General features: G+C 47.0%; 1 protein-coding gene across 1 annotated transcript in view; it reads right to left on the reverse strand.

The window, feature by feature from the left end:
- The window catches only part of LOC115111716 (E3 ubiquitin-protein ligase SH3RF3), a 49137-nt gene extending 28066 nt beyond the window's left edge, over window positions 1-21071 (reverse strand). Inside the window, exons 1-8 of the mRNA XM_065005729.1 lie at window positions 20830-21071; window positions 10650-10668; window positions 10281-10556; window positions 9391-9486; window positions 3060-3529; window positions 2165-2335; window positions 2024-2075; window positions 1719-1797 (exon numbers count right to left, since the gene is read on the reverse strand). Of these exons, the coding sequence (XP_064861801.1) occupies window positions 1719-1797; window positions 2024-2075; window positions 2165-2335; window positions 3060-3529; window positions 9391-9486; window positions 10281-10556; window positions 10650-10668; window positions 20830-21071 (1405 nt within the window). The remainder of the gene's footprint in view (window positions 1-1718; window positions 1798-2023; window positions 2076-2164; window positions 2336-3059; window positions 3530-9390; window positions 9487-10280; window positions 10557-10649; window positions 10669-20829) is intronic.
- Between the last annotated feature and the right edge of the window lie 324 nt (window positions 21072-21395).

A 21395-nucleotide genomic window follows, 5' to 3' on the forward strand; every position in this document is an offset into this window, starting at 1 on the left:
TCTACTTGCACATTCATCTTCTGCACATCTACCATTCCAGTGTTTAATTGCTATATTGTAATTACTTCGCCACCGTGGCCTATTTATTGCCTTACCTCATTTGCACTCACTGTATATAGACTTTTTGTTTTCTTTTGTTCTGCTGTATTATTGACTATCTTTTGTTTATTCCATGTGTAACTCTGTGTTGTTGTATGTGTCGAACTGCTTTGCTTTATCTTGGCCAGGTCGCAGTTGCAAATGAGAACTTGTTCTCAACTATCCTCCCTGGTTAAATAAAGGTGAAATAAAAAATAAATAAAACCATCTCACCTTCCCTTCCATGCTTCACAGTAGGAACTACACATGCGGAGATCATCCGTTCACCTACTCTGCGTCTCACAAAGACACAGCGGTTGGAACCAAAAATAAAAAAATTTGGACTCAGATCAAAGGACAGATTTCCACCAGTCTAATGTCCATTGCTCGTGTTTCTTGGCCCAAGCAAGTCTCTTCTTATTGGTGTCCTTTAGTAGTGGTTTCTTTGCAGCAATTCGACCATGAAGGCCTGATTCGCACAGTCTCCTCTGAACAGTTGATGTTGAGATGTGTCTGTTACTTTAACTCTGTGAAGCATTTATTTGGGCTGCAATTTCTGAGGCTGGTAACTCTAATGAACTTATCATCTGCAGCAGAGGGAGGTAATTCTGGGTCTTCCTTTCCTGTGGCGGTCCTCATGAGAGCTAGTTTCATCATAGAGCTTCATGGTTTTTGCGACTGCACTTGAAGAAACTTTCAAAGTTCATTAAACTTTCCGGATTGACTAACCTTAATGTCTTAAAGTAAAGTAATGATGGACTGTCGTTTCTCTTTGCTTATTTGAGCTGTTCTTGCCATAATATGGACTTGGTCTTTTACCAAATAGGGCTGTCTATCAGGAATCAAGGTAAGACCCAGATGTTGACACATCGAATTGACAATGGTTTAATATTCCAACAGGGGCAGGCAATAGACAGGTCAAGGCAGGCAGGGGTCAGTAAACCAGAGGTGGGGCAACGGTACCGGATGGCAGGCAGACTCAGGGTCAGGGGTAGGCAGAGTGGTCAGGCAGGCGGGTTCAGAGTCAGGACATGCAAGGGTCAAAAACCAGGAGGGCGAGAAAAAGAAAGACTGGGGAAAAGCAGGAGCTGATAACAAAAATGCTGGTTGACTTGACAAACAAGACGAAATTGCAATAGACAAACAGAGAACACAGGTATAAATACACAGGGGATAATGGGGAAGATGGGCGACACCTGGAGGGGGGTGGAGACAATCACAAGGACAGAAGATAGTGTCACACCCTGATCTGTGACACTATCTTCTGCATACCGCCACTACCTTGTCACAACACAACTGATTGGCTCAAATGCATTAAGAAGGAAAGAAATTCCACAAATTAATTTAAATGCATTTCAGGTGACTACCTCATGAAGCTAGTTGAGAGAATGCCAAGAGTGTGCAAAGCTGTCATCAAGCCAAAGGGTGGCTACTTTGAAGAATATCAAATATCAAATATATTTTGATTTGATTTTGATTTTAACACTTTTTTGTTTACTACACGGTTCCGTGTGTTATTTCATAGTTTTGAAGTCTTCACTATTATTCTACAATGTAGAAAATAGTAAAAATAAAGAAAAAGCCTTGAATGAGTAGGTGTGCTCAAACTTTTGACTGGTATTGTATGTGCGGGTACTCACCCAGTTGCATGGCAGAGCGGGCCTGGTTAACTGTTTGTTGTCCAGAGCGAAGGCAGTTCTTCAGCTGAGCAGCGGCAGACTGTGGGGAGGAAGGGGGAGGTGAGGGACGAGAGGAGGAGGGGGAGGCTGCCTTACTCCCCTGTCCCGCCCCTCCCACCTGCCCTGAGAGACAGGAGTTCCGCGAACCACCCACCGCAAACGGAGCTCTGCAGAGAGAGAGAGAGAGAGAGCGAGAGAGAGAGAGAGAGAGAGAGAGAGAGCCTGAATGGTTCCAATGAGTCCTGTAAGAATAGTGACCATGATACCACTGACATCAGCTCTAGGATACTATCATCACCATAGCTGCTTATCGACTGCCTGTCACACAGAGCTATGCGTTTTAAAGGGTGTGTGAGAGATAGTGTGTGTGAAAGGAGAAAGAGAGAGAGAGAAAGTGTGTGTCTCACCGTGACACGGGTGTGACGTAGTTTCCAGGGAAGACTCCGGAAGCAGCGGTGCGTAGAGAGGTCCCTTTAAACCAGCCGTCCTGACACTTCTCTGTGACACGGTACATCTCTCCTTTCCTCAGCTCCAACTCATCTGCCTTCTGGGGCTTATATGCATACAGGGCCAGGTAGCTGGGATACACAGAGATCATTCATGATAACGGGATGAAAAAATGACTGGTATTCTTTTCGAATGGTCAAACAAATATGTAATAAAATACTCCCACATAAAAAGAGGTTCCGTACAATTGTCTCATGAACTCAAATCCAAATGGCTGGAGTAAAGAACTCAAAGAAAAATGTTGACTTCACTGTCCAAATACTGTTGGGGGGTACTGTATGGCTGGATATATGTTTGATATACAAATGTATAGGTCTGAATACATGTCTGAAGAATAATAGGAGGGAAGAGTAAACAAGGTCTCCATGCACTGCCTCTGGGTTACTATGGTAACTGGGGGACGTTTTCCCCATAGCAACAGGGCTGGTTGCCAGGTCGGAGATGGAAGTGTCTGACCTCATCAGCGGGACAACCTGCTCTGGATACTATGTGTGTGTGTGTGTGTCTGTGTGTGTGTGTGTATGTGTGTGTGTGTGTGTGTGTGTGTGTGTGTGTGTGTGCGTGTGTGTGCGTGTGTGTGCGTGTGCGTGTGTGTGTGTGTGTGAGGCCTGCGCCCGGGGAAATATGTAATTAGGTGCGACAGCATCTCTATATTCATCTCAGTTTCCGTATCACCATATAGATAGGACAGCAGCTCAGAGAAAACAGACAGCATTGCTAGTCAACTCATTTACCTCTAGATTTACCAGTTCGTGAACCATGCCTGTGTGATGAGTAAACTGTACTGTAACTTACATGTTGAGTGGTAGTTGGACCTTGGCTTGAGCCAGCAGTTCTGAGGTGACTGAAGCCACTCTGGGTGGAACCAGAACCCCTACTGAGGAGGGAGTGGGACCGGGGGGAGAGTCCTGTATCCGTGCAGCAGCCCTGGGGTCAGAGGAGCTGATGAGGACAGGGTGGGAGATCTCCATACTGTGTCTGTTGTTGAGCTGTGCTGTCCGCTGGGTCACACTCAGAGCTGTGAACGAGTGGCGCTTCTTAGCATTCTTCTTCCCCTCTCCTCCTTTCCTCTCCTCTCCTCCTCTCCTCTCCTCCCCTCGCCTCTGGAGGGCGCCATTGCTGCTTCCTGGAGAGGATGGGTTAGGGGCGGGGCCAGAGGAGCAGGGACCCAATGGGAGGCCGGGGGGCGGGTCAGAGCTGGGGCCAGGGATGGGATTGGGTGTCGGCTTGTCAATCTCCATCAACTGTTTGGCTGTTTCATTTAGCTAGAGTGAGGAGGAGAGGAGAAGAGAGGAGAGAGGAGGAGAGGAGAAGAGAAGAAAGGAGAGAGGAGAAGAGGAGAGAGGAGAGAGGAGGAGAGAGGAGGAGAGGAGAAGAGAGGAGAGAAGAGGAGAGGAGAAGAGAGGAGAGAGGAGGAGAGGAGAAGAGAGGAGAGGAGAGGAGAGGAGAGGAGGAGAGGAGAGGAGAGAGGAGAGGAGAGGAGAGAGGAGGAGAGGAGAGAGGAGGAGAGGAGAGGAGAGGAGAGAGGAGGAGGAGGAGAGGAGAGAGGAGGAGAGGAGAGAGGAGGAGAGGAAGAGAGGAGAGAGGAGAGGAGAGAGGAGGAGAGGAGAAGAGGAGAGGAGAGAGGAGAAAGGAGAGAGGAGAGAGGAGAGGAGGAGAGGAGAAGAGAGTAGAGAAGATGAGAGGAAGAGAGGAGGAGAGGAGAAGAGAGGAGAGAGGAGGAGAGGAGAAGAGAGGAGGAGAAGAGAGGAGAGGAGGAGAGAAGAGAGGAGAAGAGAGGAGAGAGGAGGAGAGAGGAGAGGAGAAGAGAGGAGAGAGGAGGAGAAGAGAGGAGAGAGGAGGAGAGGAGGAGAGAGGAGAGAGGAGGAGAGGATCTCAGATCTCCTGGCTCTCAGAGCCTGCCTGCTCTTGTTGGCAGAACATCAAACCAGCCACAAAGGATCACACACACACACAAAGACACACACACACAACCACACGCCACAGCCTTAGGAGTATCTATGTACTCAGTGAAAGAGGAGGAGGAGAGAACAACGTTTGTAATGCAGCTCATATCTGAGAGGATGATAGTAGTCTTGTAGTCTGTTCCTTCTAGTCAGATAATAAACACACTGAATCTGCCCAGCAACAATACTACTCACGCTACCTCACAGACGGATGCTCAGTCTCACAGTCACAGGTCCTCTCAGAGCTCACACACACACACACACACACACACACACACACACACACACACACACACACACACACACACACACACACACACACACACACACACATGTTTGTTTTACTATCCTTGTGGGGATCAAACAACTTAATCCCATTCATTCCAATTTTCCCTAACACCTAACTCTAACCTTAACCCCAAAACCCTGACCCTAAACCTAACCCTAACTCCTAACCCTAATTGTAACCCTAAACCTAACCCTAAAATAGCCTTTCTCCTTGTGGGGACCGGTAAAATGTCCCCTCTTGTCCAAATGTTCCTTGTTTTACTATCCTTGTGAGGACTTCTGGTCCAAAAAAAACCAAAAACACACACACATACACCCACAAATATACACACCACAAAGGTCAATGTCAATGTGACATCATGCCATTATCAAATCAAATTGTATTTGTCACATGCACCGAACAGTTGTAGGCCTTACAGTAAATGCTTACTCACAAGCCCTTAACCAACAATGCAGTTTTAAGAATATACCTAAAAATAATAAAGAGATAAGAGTAACAAATATTTAAAGAGCAGCAGTAAACAACAATAGTGGGGCTATACAGAGGGGGTACTGGTACAGAGTCAATGTTTCAATGTGCGGGGGCACCATTGTCAAGGTAATTGAGATAATTATGTACATGTAGGTAGAGTTATTAAAGTGACTATGCATAGATAATAACAGGGAGTAGCAGCAACGTTCTGGGGGTGCAAATAGTCTGGGTAGTCATTTGATTAGCTGTTCAGGAGTCTTATGGCTTGAGGGTAGAAGATATTTTGGAGCCTCTTGGACCTAGACTTGGCGCTCCGGTACCGCTTGCCATGCAGTAGCAGGGAGAACAGTCTATGACTAGGGTGGCTGGAGTCTGACAATTTTTAGGGCCTTCCTCTGACACCGCCTAGTATAGAGGTCCTGGATGGCGGGAAGCTTGACCCCGGTGATGTACTGGGCCGTACGCACTACGCTCTGTGGTGCCTTGCGGTTGGAGGCCGAGCAGTTGCCATACCAGGCAGTGATGCAACCCGTCAGGATGCTCTCGATGGTGCAGCTGGTAAACCTTTTGAGGATCTGAGGACCAATGCCAAATCTTTTCAGTCTACTGAGGGGGAATAGGTTATGTCATGCCCTCTTCACGACTGTCTTGGTGTGCTTGGACCATGTTAGTTTGTTGGTGATGTGGACACCTAGGAACTTGAAGCTCTCAACCTGCCCCACTACAGCCCTGTCGATGAATGGGGTCGTGCTCGGTCCTCCTTTTCCTGTAGTCCACAAATCAACTCCTTCGTCTTGATCACGTTGAGGGAGAGGTTGTTGTCCTGGCACCACACGGTCAGGTCTCTGACCTCCTCCCTTATAGGCTGTCTCATCATTATCGGTGATCAGGCCTACCATTGTTGTGTCATCAGCTAACTTAATGATGGTGTTGGAGTCGTGCCTGGCCATGCAGTCATGACTGAACAGGGAGTACAAGAGGGGACTGAACACGAACCCCTGAGGGGACCCCGTGTTGAGGATCAGTGTGGTGGATGTGTTGTTACCTACCCTTACCAATCTTGAAGTCCAGGATCCAGTTGCAGAGGGAGGTGGTTAGTCCCAGGGTCCTTAGCTTAGTGATGAGCTTTGAGGGCACTATGGTGTTGAACGCTGAGCTGTAGTCAATGAATAGCATTCTCACATAGGTGTTGCTTTTGTCCCAGTGTGAAAGGGCAGTGTGGAGTGCAATAGAGATTGCATCATCTGTGGATCTGTTGGTGCAGTATGCAAATTGGAGTGGGTCTAGGTTTTCGGGGATAATGGTGTTTATGTGAGCCATTACCAGCCTTTCAAAGCATTTCATGGCTGCAGACATGATTGCTACGGGTCGGTAGTCATTTAGGCAGGTTACCTTAGTTGTCTTGGGCACAGGGACTATGGTGGTCTGCTTGAAACATGTTGGTATTACAGACTCAGACAGGGAGAGGTTGAAAATGTCAGTGAAGACACTTGCCAGTTGGTCAGCACATGCTCGGAGTACACGTTCTGGTAATCCGTCTGGCCCTGTGGCCTGAATGTTTACCTGTTTGAAGGTCTTACTCACATCTGCTGCGGAGAGCGTGATCACATAGTCGTCCGGAACAGCTGATGCTCTCATGTATGTTTCAGTGGTATTTGCCTCAAAGCGAGTATAGAAGTTATTTCGCTCGTCTGGTAGGCTTGTGTCACTGGGCAGCTCTCGGCTGTGCTTCCCTTTGTAGTCTGTAATAGTTTGCAAGCCCTGCCAGATCAAACGAGCATCGGAGACAGTGTAGTACGATTCGATCTTAGTCCTGTATTGACACTTTGTCTGTTTCGTCGGAGAGCATAGCGGGATTTCTTGTAAGCTTCAAGGAGTCCCACTCCTTGAAAACGGCAGCTCTAGCCTTTAGCTCAGTGCGAATGTTGCCAGTAATCCATGGCTTCTGGTTGGAGTATATACGTACAGTCACTGTGAGGACGACGTCCTCGATGCACTTATTGATAAAGCCAGTGACTGATGGGGTGTACTCCTCAATGCTATCGGAAGAATCCCGGAACATATTCCAGTCTGTGCTAGCAAAGCAGTCCTGCAGTTTAGCATCACTGGTGCTTCCTGCTTTAATTTTTGCTTGTAAGCAGGAATCAGGAGGATATAATTATGGTCAAATTTGCCAAATGGAGTGCGAGGGAGAACTTTGTCCACATCTCTGTGTGTGGAGTAAAGGTGGTCTCTGGATGAGCGTTTTCCTGGTTGCTTATGGCGGTATACAGCTCATTGAGTGCAGTTTTGGAGCCAGCATCGGTCTGTGGTGGTATGTAGACAGCTTCAAGAAATGCAGATGAAAACTCTCTAGGTAGACAGAGTATCTCATGATAAGCTGTAGACCACACTATCTCAGACGAGCAAAACATTGAGACTTCCTTAGATATCGTGCACCAGCTGTTGTGGTACTTTCAGCACGTCCCATTTATTTTCCAGCAATTGAACATTAGCTAGCAGGGCGGAAGGCAAGGGCAGATTAGTCACTCGTCGTCTGATCCTCGCAAGGCACCCTGATCTTATTCCACGAAATCTCAGTTTCCTTCTCCAGCGAATCACAGGGATCTGGGTCTGGTTGAGTGTCTGTAGTATGCATTTTCTTGATGCCATTTGAAAGGAAATACTGAGGTTTGTGGAAATGTGAAAGGAATGTAGGAGAATATAACACATTAGATGTGGTAAAAGAAAATACAAAGAAAAAAAACGATGTTTTTTTGTTTTGTACCATCATCTTTGAAATGCAAGAGAAAGGCCATAATGTATTATTCCATCCCAGGTGCATTTTAAGATATTGGCCACTAGATGGCAACAGTGTATGTACAAAGTTTGTTACGGATCCAATGAACCATTGTATTTCTGTTCAAAATGTTGTATCAAGACTGCCCAAATGTGCCTAATTTGTTTATTAATAACTTTCCATGTTCAAAAATGTGCCCTATCCTCAAACAATAGCATGGTATTATTTCATTGTAATAGCTACTGTAAATTGGACAGTGCAGTTAGGTTAACAAGAATTTAAGCTTTCTGCCAATATCAGATATGTCTATATCCTGGGAAATGTTCTTGTTACTTACAACCTCATAATCGCATTAGCCCATGTTAGCTCAACCGTCCCGCAGGGGACCCACCAATCCTGAAGAAGTTTTAAGAACCGATAAGTCGGCAGCCCCTCCCCTCCGGCGCCATCGTATTTTTCACCATGTTGAACTCAGGGGAGGCCACTGCTACATTCATTTACATCAATATCACCTGCGCTGTTTCCCTCTTTGTGTGTGTGTGTGTGCGTGCGTGCGTGTGTGTATAGACTGTAGGAGTGAATCTGTCTCAGTGTGTGACATGTCAGTTTTCCATATTAATAGATATGCTAATCAGAGCCAGACCATATGGAAATGAGTCTGATAAATTGATCCTGCACTGACAGCATCACACTCAGGGGACCAATAGACTCACACACACTCTCTTTCTGAAGGTCAGCTACACACAGACAGACAGTGAATAACTTCATCCAAATATGATGTTTTGCCTCTCGCCATCTCATGCATACTTTCCCACAGTATACACAAAACACCTGAATGTGTCCCTTATCACTGTCTTTACGTGTGTGTGTGTGTGTGTCCGCATTCGCTCTTCCCTGAGGCAGACCCATCCTCCACCATGTGCTTTTTTGCTCTCTGTGGTCATATTTCATTTGAGCAGTGCTCACTGTGTGTGTGTGTGCTTGTGTGTGTGTGTGTGTGTGTGTGTGTGTGTGTGTGTGTGTGTGAGAGGTGCATTAAGTACACTAGATGAGTCTGACACTACAGCTGATGAGCTGATATCTGCACAGCGAAAAGGGCAAGCGAGACACACACACTGTGGCAAGAGTGTCCTCTCCACCCTCACCCACTCCTAAGTCAAACTGAAGTGTGTCTTCTCCACCCCCACCCACTCCTAAGTCAAACTGCAGTGTGTCTTCTCCACCCACACCCACTCCTAAGTCAAACTGCAGTGTGTCTTCTCCACCCTCACCCACTCCTAAGTCAAACTGCAGTGTGTCTTCTCCACCCACACCCACTCCTAAGTCAAACTGCAGTGTGATTAAAGGGGTGTGAAGGGTTAATGGCGCAGAGCCACACCACCAGAGGAGAGGAGCCAGGAGGATAGCATAGCAGAGGAGAAGAGAGAGCTCCCACCTCCCTCCCTCAATGCTCCACTCCAGCTGGGACACCCTAATTATGCCCCCCCCCCAAACCACCTCGTGCAGAGATAACCACACACACACACTCCATGCCGTGTCAAAGTGATGGAATACCCTTAATTATTGATGTATCTCTATCTAATAAGACCCCCTGTGTGTGTGTGTGTGTGTGTGTGAGTGAGTGAGTGAGTGAGTTGTTACCTCTACATAGAGGATGGGGAAGATCCCGATCTTATCTCCCAGCATGCCCTCTGCCCAGTTGTCATCCACTCGTCTGATCACTGTCAGAACCTCATCCTATTAAACAGACAGGAAGTTTTTTAAGAACACCAGGAATTCTCTCTCTCTCTCTCTCTCTCTCTCTCTCTCTCTCTCTCTCTCTCTCTCTCTCTCTCTCTCTCTCTCTCTCTCTCTCTCTCTCTCTCTCTCTCTCTCTCTCTCTCTCTCTCTCTCTCTCTCTCTCTCTCTCTCTCTCTCTCTCTCTCTCTCTCTCTCATGAATTTCAGCCCATCCTTCCATTCAGACATTTAGCTAGGGAACTGCAGCTGTGATTCTGTGTGTGTCTGTGTGTGTGGAAAGAACTGTGTGTCTGTGTCTTTCTGTCCTTTGACTTGGCCCACTTTCCCCAGATCCATCCTGAGAGAGTGTGTGAACCCAGACCAGGTGCTGCTGAGGAACACACACACACACACACACACACACACACACACACACACACACACACACACACACAGAATGATAGAGAGAACAAGAGATGCTGCATTCTCCAGTGTACTTAGCTGGATGAGTGTGTGTAACAGCATGAACAAATTATGAGCTTTAAAGAGGATAGGAGCGGAGGGAATACAAATCACTGTTTATCACAAACACTGTGCTGGGAAAGGGGGAGAGAGAGAGAGAGGGTCTCTGCTCTCTCTCTTCCTCTCTCTCTCCCACACACGAGGAGAATAACTATATTCAGATAGAGGTAGAAAGACAGACAGAGGAGAAGGTAGAGTGAGTAGATAAACACAAACCATTCAGTGGGCTCTCATAGATGCATACACAGTGGATTACAGCGACTTAGTGTGTGTGTGCATGTGTGTGTGTACCTTCGAGAATGCCAGGCAGTCTTTGTCCTGGTCTTTGTCTTTCACCTCAAAGTCATACAGGGCCTTTCCTGTTGGTGGAGTTTGGCTCAGCGGCCGCAACAACACGATGTAACTAGCTGGAAGGAAACCGTGACAACCGTTCAGCTCCCCGTGGTACCAGTTGTCGTCGACTTTACGACGCAGGATGACGATGTCACCTTTAGCGAACTGCAGGTCTCCGGGTTCCTTCCCCTCGTAGGAGTAGAGAGCCTTCCCACAGGGCAGGGCTGGGACACTCTGGAGGAGAGAGGAGAGAGACGTTAGACCTTCCCACAGGGCAGGGCTGGGACACTCTGGAGGAGAGAGGAGAGAGACGTTAGACCTTCCCACAGGGCAGGGCTGGGACACTCTGGAGGAGAGAGGAGAGAGACGTTAGACCTTCCCACAGGGCAGGGCTGGGACACTCTGGAGGAGAGAGGAGAGAGACGTTAGACCTTCCCACAGGGCAGGGCTGGGACACTCTGGAGGAGAGAGGAGAGAGACGTTAGACCTTCCCACAGGGCAGGGCTGGGACTCTCTGGAGGAGAGAGGAGAGAGACGTTAGACCTTCCCACAGGGCAGGGCTGGGACACTCTGGAGGAGAGAGGAGAGAGACGTTAGACCTTCCCACAGGGCAGGGCTGGGACACTCTGGAGGAGAGAGGAGAGAGACGTTAGACCTTCCCACAGGGCATGGCCGGGAGAGGAGAGAAAAAGACAGGTTAGATCAAGAAACGCTTAAGGAAGTTAGACCCTGTACTCAGTGCCTATGTCAACAACACAATTCCAAATCTGCCTGTCCACACTGGTTTTTGGGTTCTGTTGTTGTTGATGTAAGTAAGCAGGAAGTCACCCTGCTGTATGTTCATGGCATGCTGTTCATCTCCAGTGGTCATGTGATGTCAACTCGATGTAAGGCATGTCAGCGTGTACATCTCCAGCCCTGCCCTGAGAGCGAGCGAGCGAGCGGGCGGGCGGGCGGGCGGGCGGGCGGGCGGGCGGGCGGGCGGGCAGACAGACAGACAGACAGACAGACAGACAGACAGACAGACACAGCCTGAGGCTCTAACTGATCTGACAGCAGCCTGACACTCCAGGCCCAGAACACAACACACAGAGCTGATGCAAGGCCAGGAAATGCACCTATATCTCTGTGTACTGTGTATACGTGTGCTCTCTCTCCTTCTCCCTCTCCCCCACTGTCCTGCCACTGACATGAACACCACACAGAAAGTCAGATGACGGAAGAAAGGGAGAGAGGGAAAGAGAGGCGGGGAGAGGGGAGAGAGAAAGAGAAAGGCAATGACAGATGAGAAGAGAGGGAGGGTAGTACTCTTCCATTCTGCGGCTCATTACACACACATCATGAAGCTCTAATGTGCAACACATTCTCCTGCATTATATCATTACATTAGCTCTGCTCTAACACACACACACACACACACACACTAATACACAGTGTTGGGACATTCCTGCCTCTTAGCAGAATGTTGTTATGGCCTCACACACAAGTGCTTAAAATTTTACTAAAAAGTCATTTAAACTGTAGCTGGTAAGGGTTAGATTGTAGAATAACGATAACATGCACACACGTCTTACTTGCTGCCAGTGGTGTGTGTGTGTGTGTGTGTGTGTGTGTGTGTGTGTGTGTGTGTGTGTGTGTGTGTGTGTGTGTGTGTGTGTGTGTGTGTGTGTGTGTAATGGTATAATAAAACCAGAGTTCAGTCTATTAATCTTCATTAATTCTTTATTGAGTACCTGCAGTCAGCTACAGTCAGTCAGTTACAAAGCTAAAGTACTGCTACTGAACTAGTCAGTCAGCTACCAAGCTAAAGTACTGCTACTGAACCAGTCAGTCAGTACTGCTACTGAACCAGTCAATCAGTTACAAAGCTAAAGTACTGCTACTGAACCAGTCAGTCAGTTACAAAGCTAAAGTACTGCTACTGAACCAGTCAGTCAGCTACCAAGCTAAAGTACTGCTACTGAACCAGTCAGTCAGCTACAAAGCTAAAGTACTGCTACTGAACCAGTCAGTCAGCTACAAAGCGAAAGTACTGCTACTGAACCAGTCAGTCAGTTACAAGGCTAAAGTACTGCTACTGAACCAGTCAGTCAGTTACAAAGTTAAAGTACTGCTACTGAACCAGTCAGTCAGCTACAAAGCAAAAGTACTGCTACTGAACCAGTCAGTCAGCTACAAAGCGAAAGTGCTGCTACTGAACCAGTCAGTCAGCTACCAAGCTAAACTGTGTGACACCAGCCCCCACCCCCGGAAACACACACACACACGCACGCACATGCACACGCAGACACACACACACACACACTCCTCTCCCTGTCCTCCTGGGCTTTCAGGAGAAACCCACCATTACTGATCCCCACTGGGCACACACACCTCTAATTACTGCACCACAGGAGAGAGAGGGCTGGTGTGTGTGTATGTGTGTGTGTCAGGACAGCCCAGTCCCCCTATGCAGCAGTGAGATCCCATCTGCTCCTGTGTCTGTCTGTTTAAAGCCTGTTGGCTAGCAGTTTTCTTCTCCTCTCTCCCTTCTCTTCCTCTATCCCTCCCTCTCTCCTCTTTCTCTCTTCCTCCCTCTCGATTGTCTCCCTCTCCCCTCTGCTTCGCTTCTCAGTAATAAAGAATTTTTGTCCTTGGAGGGGCACTGGGCCGTTACGTTACCTCTCTGCTACAGCTACTGGAGAATTAGTGTGTGTGTGTGTGTGTGTAGACCTCCAGTAATAGCATAGTAAATCTGTAACTATATTCCTGTTCCGAGAGCAGCATTCCATCAACCCTGCTGTTTCTGAAGGAGATCACGTACGGCTGCCCTAACACTGAGTCTATCCCTAACACATGAACTTCATTCAGACATACACATACCAACCAATGTTTCGGGACATCAAATCTAATTATTTAACACAATGGGCCTTAGAATAGGCTGTTGTTTCATCCCGTTGTTTGTCAGCAGCTAACTCAGTATGTCTGGCCAGAGACAAACTATAGGCCTGTTCAGATCTCAGAAGATATTCAATTTGCTACTACACAGTAGCTAACAGTAGAGATTGTATTGGCTGCTATAGCTAACAGTAGAGATTCTATTGGCTGCTAACTAACATAATATAGTATATTGGTTGCTATAGCTAACAGAAGAGATGTTATTGGTTGTTAACTAACAGAGGAGATTATATTGGGTGCCACTTAACAGAAGATATGCTATTGGCTGAGTTAATTGGCAGATCTTCTCAGCTCTAGCTCTCAGTGGTAACAAAGTGTTAAGTTAACCAGAGCAGCTAAATATACATCCTGTCTGTTCATCACACTACCGTCTCACAGAGGAGGGAGTTCTGCTTTTATTTAGGAAGAGTGTGAATTCACAGTCATCTCTCGTCCCTCCACTCTCTCTCCTCTCTCTACTCCTAACATATGTTAACACATGTTAGAAATCTGATCAGAATAGGAGGAACAGGAACCATGTGTGGCCAGAGGGTATGGAGTCATCAGGTTAAGACTTTGTCTAGTGGTGTTATGGTATCTGATGTGAGCTTGCTAGCTAATGAGTGCTTGCCTGCATGCCCATCTTGGAAGTAGTGTCACCCTCGACCAACCACTGCCATATTATAGTGATGTTAGTATAGTGATGTTATTATAGTCATGTTATTATAGTCATGTTATTATAGTGATGTTATTATAGTCATGTTATTATAGTCATGTCATTAAAGTCATGTTATTATAGCGATGTTATTATAGCGATGTTATTATAGTCATGTTATTATAGTCATGTCATTATAGTCATGTTATTATACTGCTGCTCGATCATCCTATTTTTCTAACTTAATTGAGGAAAATAAGAACAATCCGAAATTTCTTTTTGATACTGTCGCAAAGCTAACTAAAAAGCAGCATTCCCCAAGAGACGATGACTTTCACTTTAGCAGTGATAAATTCATGAACTTCTTTGAGGAAAAGATTATGATTATTAGAAAGCAAATTACGGACTCCTCTTTAAACCTGCGTATTCCTACAAACCTCAGTTGTCCTGAGTCTGCACAACTCTGCCAGGACCTAGGATCAAGAGAGACGCTCAAGTGTTTTAGTACTATATCTCTTGACACAATGATGAAAATAATCATGGCCTCTAAACCTTCAAGCTGCATACTGGACCCTATTCCAACTAAACTACTGAAAGAGCTGCTTCCTGTGCTTGGCCCTCCTATGTTGAACATAATAAACGGCTCTCTATCCACTGGATGTGTACCAAACTCACTAAAAGTGGCAGTAATAAAGCCTCTCTTTAAAAAAAGCCAAACCTTGACCCAGAAAATATAAAAAACTATCGGCCTATATCGAATCTTCCATTCCTCTCAAAATTTTTAGAGAAGGCTGTTGCGCAGCAACTCACTGCCTTCCTGAAGACAAACAATGTATACGAAATGCTTCAGTCTGGTTTTAGACCCCATCATAGCACTGAGACGGCACTTGTGAAGGTGGTAAATGACATTTTAATGGCATCGGACCGAGGCTCTGCATCTGTCCTCGTGCTCCTAGACCTTAGTGCTGCTTTTGATACCATCGATCACCACATTCTTTTGGAGAGATTGGAAACCCAAATTGGTCTACACGGGCAAGTTCTGGCCTGGTTTAGATCTTATCTGTCGGAAAGATATCAGTTTGTCTCTGTGAATGGTTTGTCCTCTGACAAATCAACTGTAAATGTCGGTGTTCCTCAAGGTTCCGTTTTAGGACCACTATTGTTTTCACTATATATTTTACCTCTTGGGGATGTTATTCGAAAACATAATGTTAACTTTCACTGCTATGCAGATGACACACAGCTGTACATTTCAATGAAACATGGTGAAGCCCCAAAATTGCCCTCGCTAGAAGCATGTGTTTCAGACATAAGGAAGTGGATGGCTGCAAACGTTCTACTATTAAACTCGGACAAAACAGAGATGCTTGTTCTAGGTCCCAAGAAACAAAGAGATCTTCTGTTGAATCTGACAATTAATCTTAATGGTTGTACAGTCGTCTCAAATAAAACTGTGAAGGACCTCGGCGTTACTCTGGACCCTGATCTCTCTTTTGAAGAACATATCAAGACCATTTTGAGGACAGCTTTTTTCCATCTACGTAACATTGCAAAAATCAGAAACTTTCTGTCCAAAAATGATGCAGAAAAATTAATCCATGCTTTTGTCACATCTAGGTTAGACTACTGCAATGCTCTATTTTCCGGCTACCCGGATAAAGCACTAAATAAACTTCAGTTAGTGCTAAATACGGCTGCTAGAATCCTGACTAGAACCAAAAAATTTGATCATATTACTCCAGTGCTAGCCTCTCTACACTGGCTTCCTGTCAAAGCAAGGGCTGATTTCAAGGTTTTACTGCTAACCTACAAAGCATTACATGGGCTTGCTCCTACCTATCTCTCTGATTTGGTCCTGCCGTACATACCTACACGTACGCTACGGTCACAAGACGCAGGCCTCCTAATTGTCCCTAGAATTTCTAAGCAAACAGCTGGAGGCAGAGCTTTCTCCTATAGAGCTCCATTTTTATGGAACGGTCTGCCTACCCATGTCAGAGACGCAAACTCGGTCTCAACCTTTAAGTCTTTACTGAAGACTCATCTCTTCAGTGGGTCATATGATTGAGTGTAGTCTGGCCCAGGAGTGGGAAGGTGAACGGAAAGGCTCTGGAGCAACGAACCGCCCTTGCTGTCTCTGCCTGGCCGGTTCCCCTCTTTCCACTGGGATTCTCTGCCTCTAACCCTATTACAGGGGCTGAGTCACTGGCTTACTGGGGCTCTCTCATGCCATCCCTGGAGGGGGTGCGTCACCTGAGTGGGTTGATTCACTGTCATCCTGTCTGGGTTGGCGCCCCCCCCCCTTGGGTTGTGCCGTGGCGGAGATCTTTGTGGGCTATACTCAGCCTTGTCTCAGGATGGTAAGTTGGTGGTTGAAGATATCCCTCTAGTGGTGTGGGGGCTGTGCTTTGGCAAAGTGGGTGGGGTTATATCCTTCCTGTTTGGCCCTGTCCGGGGGTGTCCTCGGATGGGGCCACAGTGTCTCCTGACCCCTCCTGTCTCAGCCTCCAGTATTTATGCTGCAGTAGTTTATGTGTCGGGGGGCTGGGGTCAGTTTGTTATATCTGGAGTACTTCTCCTGTCCTATTCGGTGTCCTGTGTGAATCTAAGTGTGCGTTCTCTAATTCTCTCCTTCTCTCTTTCTTTCTCTCTCTCGGAGGACCTGAGCCCTAGGACCATGCCCCAGGACTACCTGACATGATGACTCCTTGCTGTCCCCAGTCCACCTGGCCATGCTGCTGTTCCAGTTTCAACTGACCTGAGCCCTAGGACCATGCCCCAGGACTACCTGACATGATGACTCCTTGCTGTCCCCAGTCCACCTGGCCATGCTGCTGCTCCAGTTTCAACTTCCACCTGACTGTGCTGCTGCTCCAGTTTCAACTGTTCTGCCTTATTATTTTTCGACCATGCTGGTCATTTATGAACATTTGAACATCTTGGCCATGTTCTGTTATAATCTCCACCCGGCACAGCCAGAAGAGGACTGGCCACCCCACATAGCCTGGTTCCTCTCTAGGTTTCTTCCTAGGTTTTGGCCTTTCTAGGGAGTTTTTCCTAGCCACCGTGCTTCTACACCTGCATTGCTTGCTGTTTGGGGTTTTAGGCTGGGTTTCTGTACAGCACTTTGAGATATCAGCTGATGTACGAAGGGCTATATAAATCAATTTGATTTGATTTGATGTTATTATAGTCATGTCATTATAGTCATGTCATTATAGTCATGTTATTATAGTCATGTTATTATAGTGATGTTACAGTGTTATTATGATACCCCCTCTCCTCTAGTTGTTAGGACAATGGGATTCTGACTGTCACCCAGAGCTCGTTGTCATCATTTTACCTGGCTGGGTTATGTTGCACATATTTACATGTACATTAAGACATACATACCCTGTCTGTTCCTGCATTTAGACCTCATTAGCATTCCCTGAGCTGAGTGTGTGTATACTTTGTGTGTGTACTTTCAGAGGTGACCTCATGGCAAAGGAATCTAGGCCTACATTCCATGAAGTGCAGAGTGTTGTGTGTGTGTGTGTGGTGTGTGTGTGTGTGGTGTGTGTGTGTGTGTGGTGTGTGTGTGTGTGGTGTGTGTCTGTGTGGTGTGTGTGTGTGTGGTGTGTGTCTGTGTGGTGTGTGTGGTGTGTGGTGTGTGTGTGTGTGTGGTGTGTGTGTGTGTGGTGTGTGTCTGTGTGGTGTGTGTGTGTGTGGTGTGTGTCTGTGTGGTGTGTGTGGTGTGTGTGTGTGTGTGGTGTGTGTGTGTGTGGTGTGTGTGTGGTGTGTGTGTGTGTGGTGTGTGTGTGTGTGGTGTGTGTGTGGTGTGTGTGTGTGTGGTGTGTGTCTGTGTGGTGTGTGTCTGTGTGGTGTGTGTCTGTGTGGTGTGTGTCTGTGTGGTGTGTGTGTGTGTGGTGTGTGTGTGTGTGGTGTGTGGTGTGTGTGTGTGTGGTGTGTGTGTGTGTGGTGTGTGTGTGTGTGTCTGTGTGTTGTGTGTGTGTGTGGTGTGTGTCTGTGTGGTGTGTGTGTGTGTGGTGTGTGTGTGTGTGTGTGTGTGTGTGTGTGGTGTGTGTCTGTGTGGTGTGTGTGTGTGTGGTGTGTGTGTGTGTGTGTGTGTGTGTGTGTGTGGTGTGTGTGTGTGTGGTCTGTGTGTTGTGTGGTGTGTGTCTGTGTGGTGTGTGTCTGTGTGGTGTGTGTGTGTGTGTGTGGTGTGTGTGTGTGTGTGTGTGTGTGTGTGTGGTGTGTGTGTGTGTGGTGTGTGTGTGTGTGGTGTGTGTCTGTGTGGTGTGTGTGTGTGTGGTGTGTGTGTGTGTGGTGTGTGTGGTGTGTGTCTGTGTGTTGTGTGTGTGTGTGGTGTGTGTCTGTGTGGTGTGTGTGTGTGTGGTGTGTGTCTGTGTGTCAGTTAGTAAGTGATGGATGTTGTAAAGTGGTGTTGTGTTTCCCCTTTCTTTCCCAGCGTGCAGAATGTTAGTCCATGTTGCCAAGGCAGCCAGTGTCTATGGTGGAAGACCAGGGGTGCAGGTGTGTGTGAAGGGGGGGGTAATGAATAATAGATGGCAAGTGGATCAATAACGCAGTGAATCACTGAGACAGACGAACGGGGGGAGAGTGTGTGTGTGTGTTTCTTTCAGACCATTTTTTAGATAGTTTATCTAGTAACTTTATGTCTACTCTCCATTGAACTAGGCTTTGACTGAGATATCCCGCTCCAACCCCCCTACACAGACACACACCAGGGATCCTCTCTGGAACAGCAGTTGATCCATCTCAGACTTGTCTTCACCTTGTCATCCCTCTTCCTCCCTCCCCTCCTCTATCCCTCCATCCCTGCCTCGCTCCTCTCTATCCATCTCAAAACATTTTCCTTCTTAGCTTAGCGTTGTGGCCATCTCTTTCTCCCTGTCTCCCTTTCCTACCTCCTCATACCATATGGTAACAGCTAGTTCAGAGCCAAAGACGGACACGCTTTTTAAAAACGTTTAATCTGAATTACTGGCTTTCAACTGTGCAGTTAGTGTAATGTTAGAGAGAGGGAGAATGTGTGTGTGAGTGTGTGTGTGTGTGTGTGTGTGTGTGTGTGTGTGTGTGTGTGTGTGTGTGTGTGTAATGTTAGCCACCTCTGGCAAGCCTCCAGACGCCGGTGTCCTAGCTTCGTAAGTGTGTAAGTGTGTGTGTACGTGTGTGTGTTCAGCCTTCTCCAATTACTAACAGATTACTCTCACATGGTCAAAACAATAAACAGTTGTGGAGTATATTTTAGGAAAAGGTTTTACTTCCTGCGTGTCCATAGAGAGTCAACATAACAGTATCACACCAAAGGACATGGCTCAGTAGTGTGTGCGTATTAAACTCTTATTAAACTGTGGGATAAAGGGATGGATGGGGGAAGGACAAGGACGAGAGGAGGAGATTTAAATAAAGGGAGATTAGTGAAAGGCAAAGCTTGATTAAAGTTTCTTTCTATCCTCTCTCCCCAGTAGGAAACTGAGGCAGAGAACCAACACACAAATCTACAGAGAGTATCTATTGTTCCTCCATTCTCCCGGCTCTGCTGGGCTCAGCCCATTGGCTCTCCTGCTCAGGGGAAAATCTGCCACTGAGACACTGGCTGAGATCACTACAGAGCCATTATTCACTCGCTGTCTTGGAATCTGGGAATAGAGAACAACACACACACACACCGTGTGATAAGGAGAGACTAATCTCCTCTCTAATAGAAACCTCATTAGCACAGTTCTGTCCCTCCGAGCCATCCACTCTGACCCACCGTGCTGCCCCAGAGTCAGTAGTCCGCATAGATACAGACCGAGAGTGTGTTAGAGTGGACGGGCAGGTAGGACGTAACAGACTGCAGGGTTCTGGGTTCATATCAACTCTATTAAACCTGCTCCTCTTTGATAATCACTCAGCTAATGACTGTCTAAGAGAGAGAGAAGATAGTCATTTCTGTAGTCCCACTCCCAGGCTGCTATATCTCCTGTCTCTCTCCATATGAAATATAGAAATATATTGTGGGAAAAAGAGGGGGGGACACAGTAGTAGATAGAAGGTGCTCTTTGGCAAAGGGGTTAATTGGTTATCAAGAAAACAATGACGACCAACCCAGCCAGCTACAGAAGGTTCTGGGAACCATATGTTTCTTAGACATTATGGACGGTATGTGGATAGAATATGTAGTATATCATTTAACATTTACATTTAAGTCATTTAGCAGACGCTCTTATCCAGAGCGACTTACAAATATCTGAAATATACGTGGATAGAATATGTAGTATATCTGAAGAATACGTAGGATCATAGAATAGTATATGTACAGCAATACTTGAATAAAATGGCCTTGACATACATATGAAACATATGAAGTGGGTAAAACAGTATGCAAACATTATTAAAAAGTGACCAGTGTACCATGTCTATGTACATACAGCAGCTGCCTCTAAGGTGCAGGGTTGAGTAACCGGGTGGAGGCCAGCTAGTGACAGTGACTAAGTTCAGGGCAGGGTATTAGGTGGAGCCCAGCTAGTGACAGTGACTAAGTTCAGGGCAGGGTACTGGGTGGAGACCTGCTAGTGAAAGTGACTAAGTTCAGGGCAGGATACTGGGTGGAGGCCTGCTAGTGAAAGTGACGAAGTTCAGGGCAGGGTACTGGGTGGAGGCCAGCTAGTGACAGTGACTAAGTTCAGGGCAGGGTACTGGGTGGAGGCCTGCTAGTGACAGTGACTAAGTTCAGGGCAGGATACTGGGTGGAGGCCTGCTAGTGAAAGTGACTAAGTTCAGGGCAGGGTACTGGGTGGAGGCCAGCTAGTGACAGTGACTAAGTTCAGGGCAGGATACTGGGTGGAGGCCAGCTAGTGATGGCTATTTAACAGTCTGATTGCCTTGAGATAGAAGCTGTTTTTCAGTCTCTCGGTACAATCTTTGATGCACCTGTACTGACCTCGCCTTCTGGATGATAGCGGGGTGAACAGGCCGTGTCTCTTGTGGCTGAGGTCCTTGATGATCTTCTTGGCCTTGCTGTGGCCCCGGGTGCTGTAGATGTCCTGGAGGGCAGGCAGTGTGGCCCCAGGTGCTGCAGATGTCCTGGAGGGCAGGCAGTGTGGCCCCGGGTGCTGTAGATGTCCTGGAGGGCAGGCAGTGTGGCCCCGGGGAAGTCTTATTGAAACATTCCGTGAACGTTTTGTCATTACTGGCCTGTGAGGATCAGGTTACAGTGGATCACGGTTCTACAGAGACATCTCTCCCTCCCGCAGAGGAGGAGAAGTATAGAGGGATTGATGGGGGGGTTATGACACCTCACGCCCATTGTAAATCTTAAGGCTGCAGACAAATCCATTTTCCTTTAGGGTTTGGGACTGGAATGCCTGTGTGGGCCTTATGGAGAATCTACCTCAGAACTGTAACATGCAATAAATAGACTTTGGGACATTATATTCCTTCAGCCAAAATGGTGGTAACAATGATAGATGGAGTATGAAAATGAATGTCGATTTTGTTATGTTATTACCTTG

This window comes from Oncorhynchus nerka, linkage group LG3 (assembly GCF_034236695.1).
Source record: "Oncorhynchus nerka isolate Pitt River linkage group LG3, Oner_Uvic_2.0, whole genome shotgun sequence".
NCBI lineage: Eukaryota > Metazoa > Chordata > Actinopteri > Salmoniformes > Salmonidae > Oncorhynchus > Oncorhynchus nerka.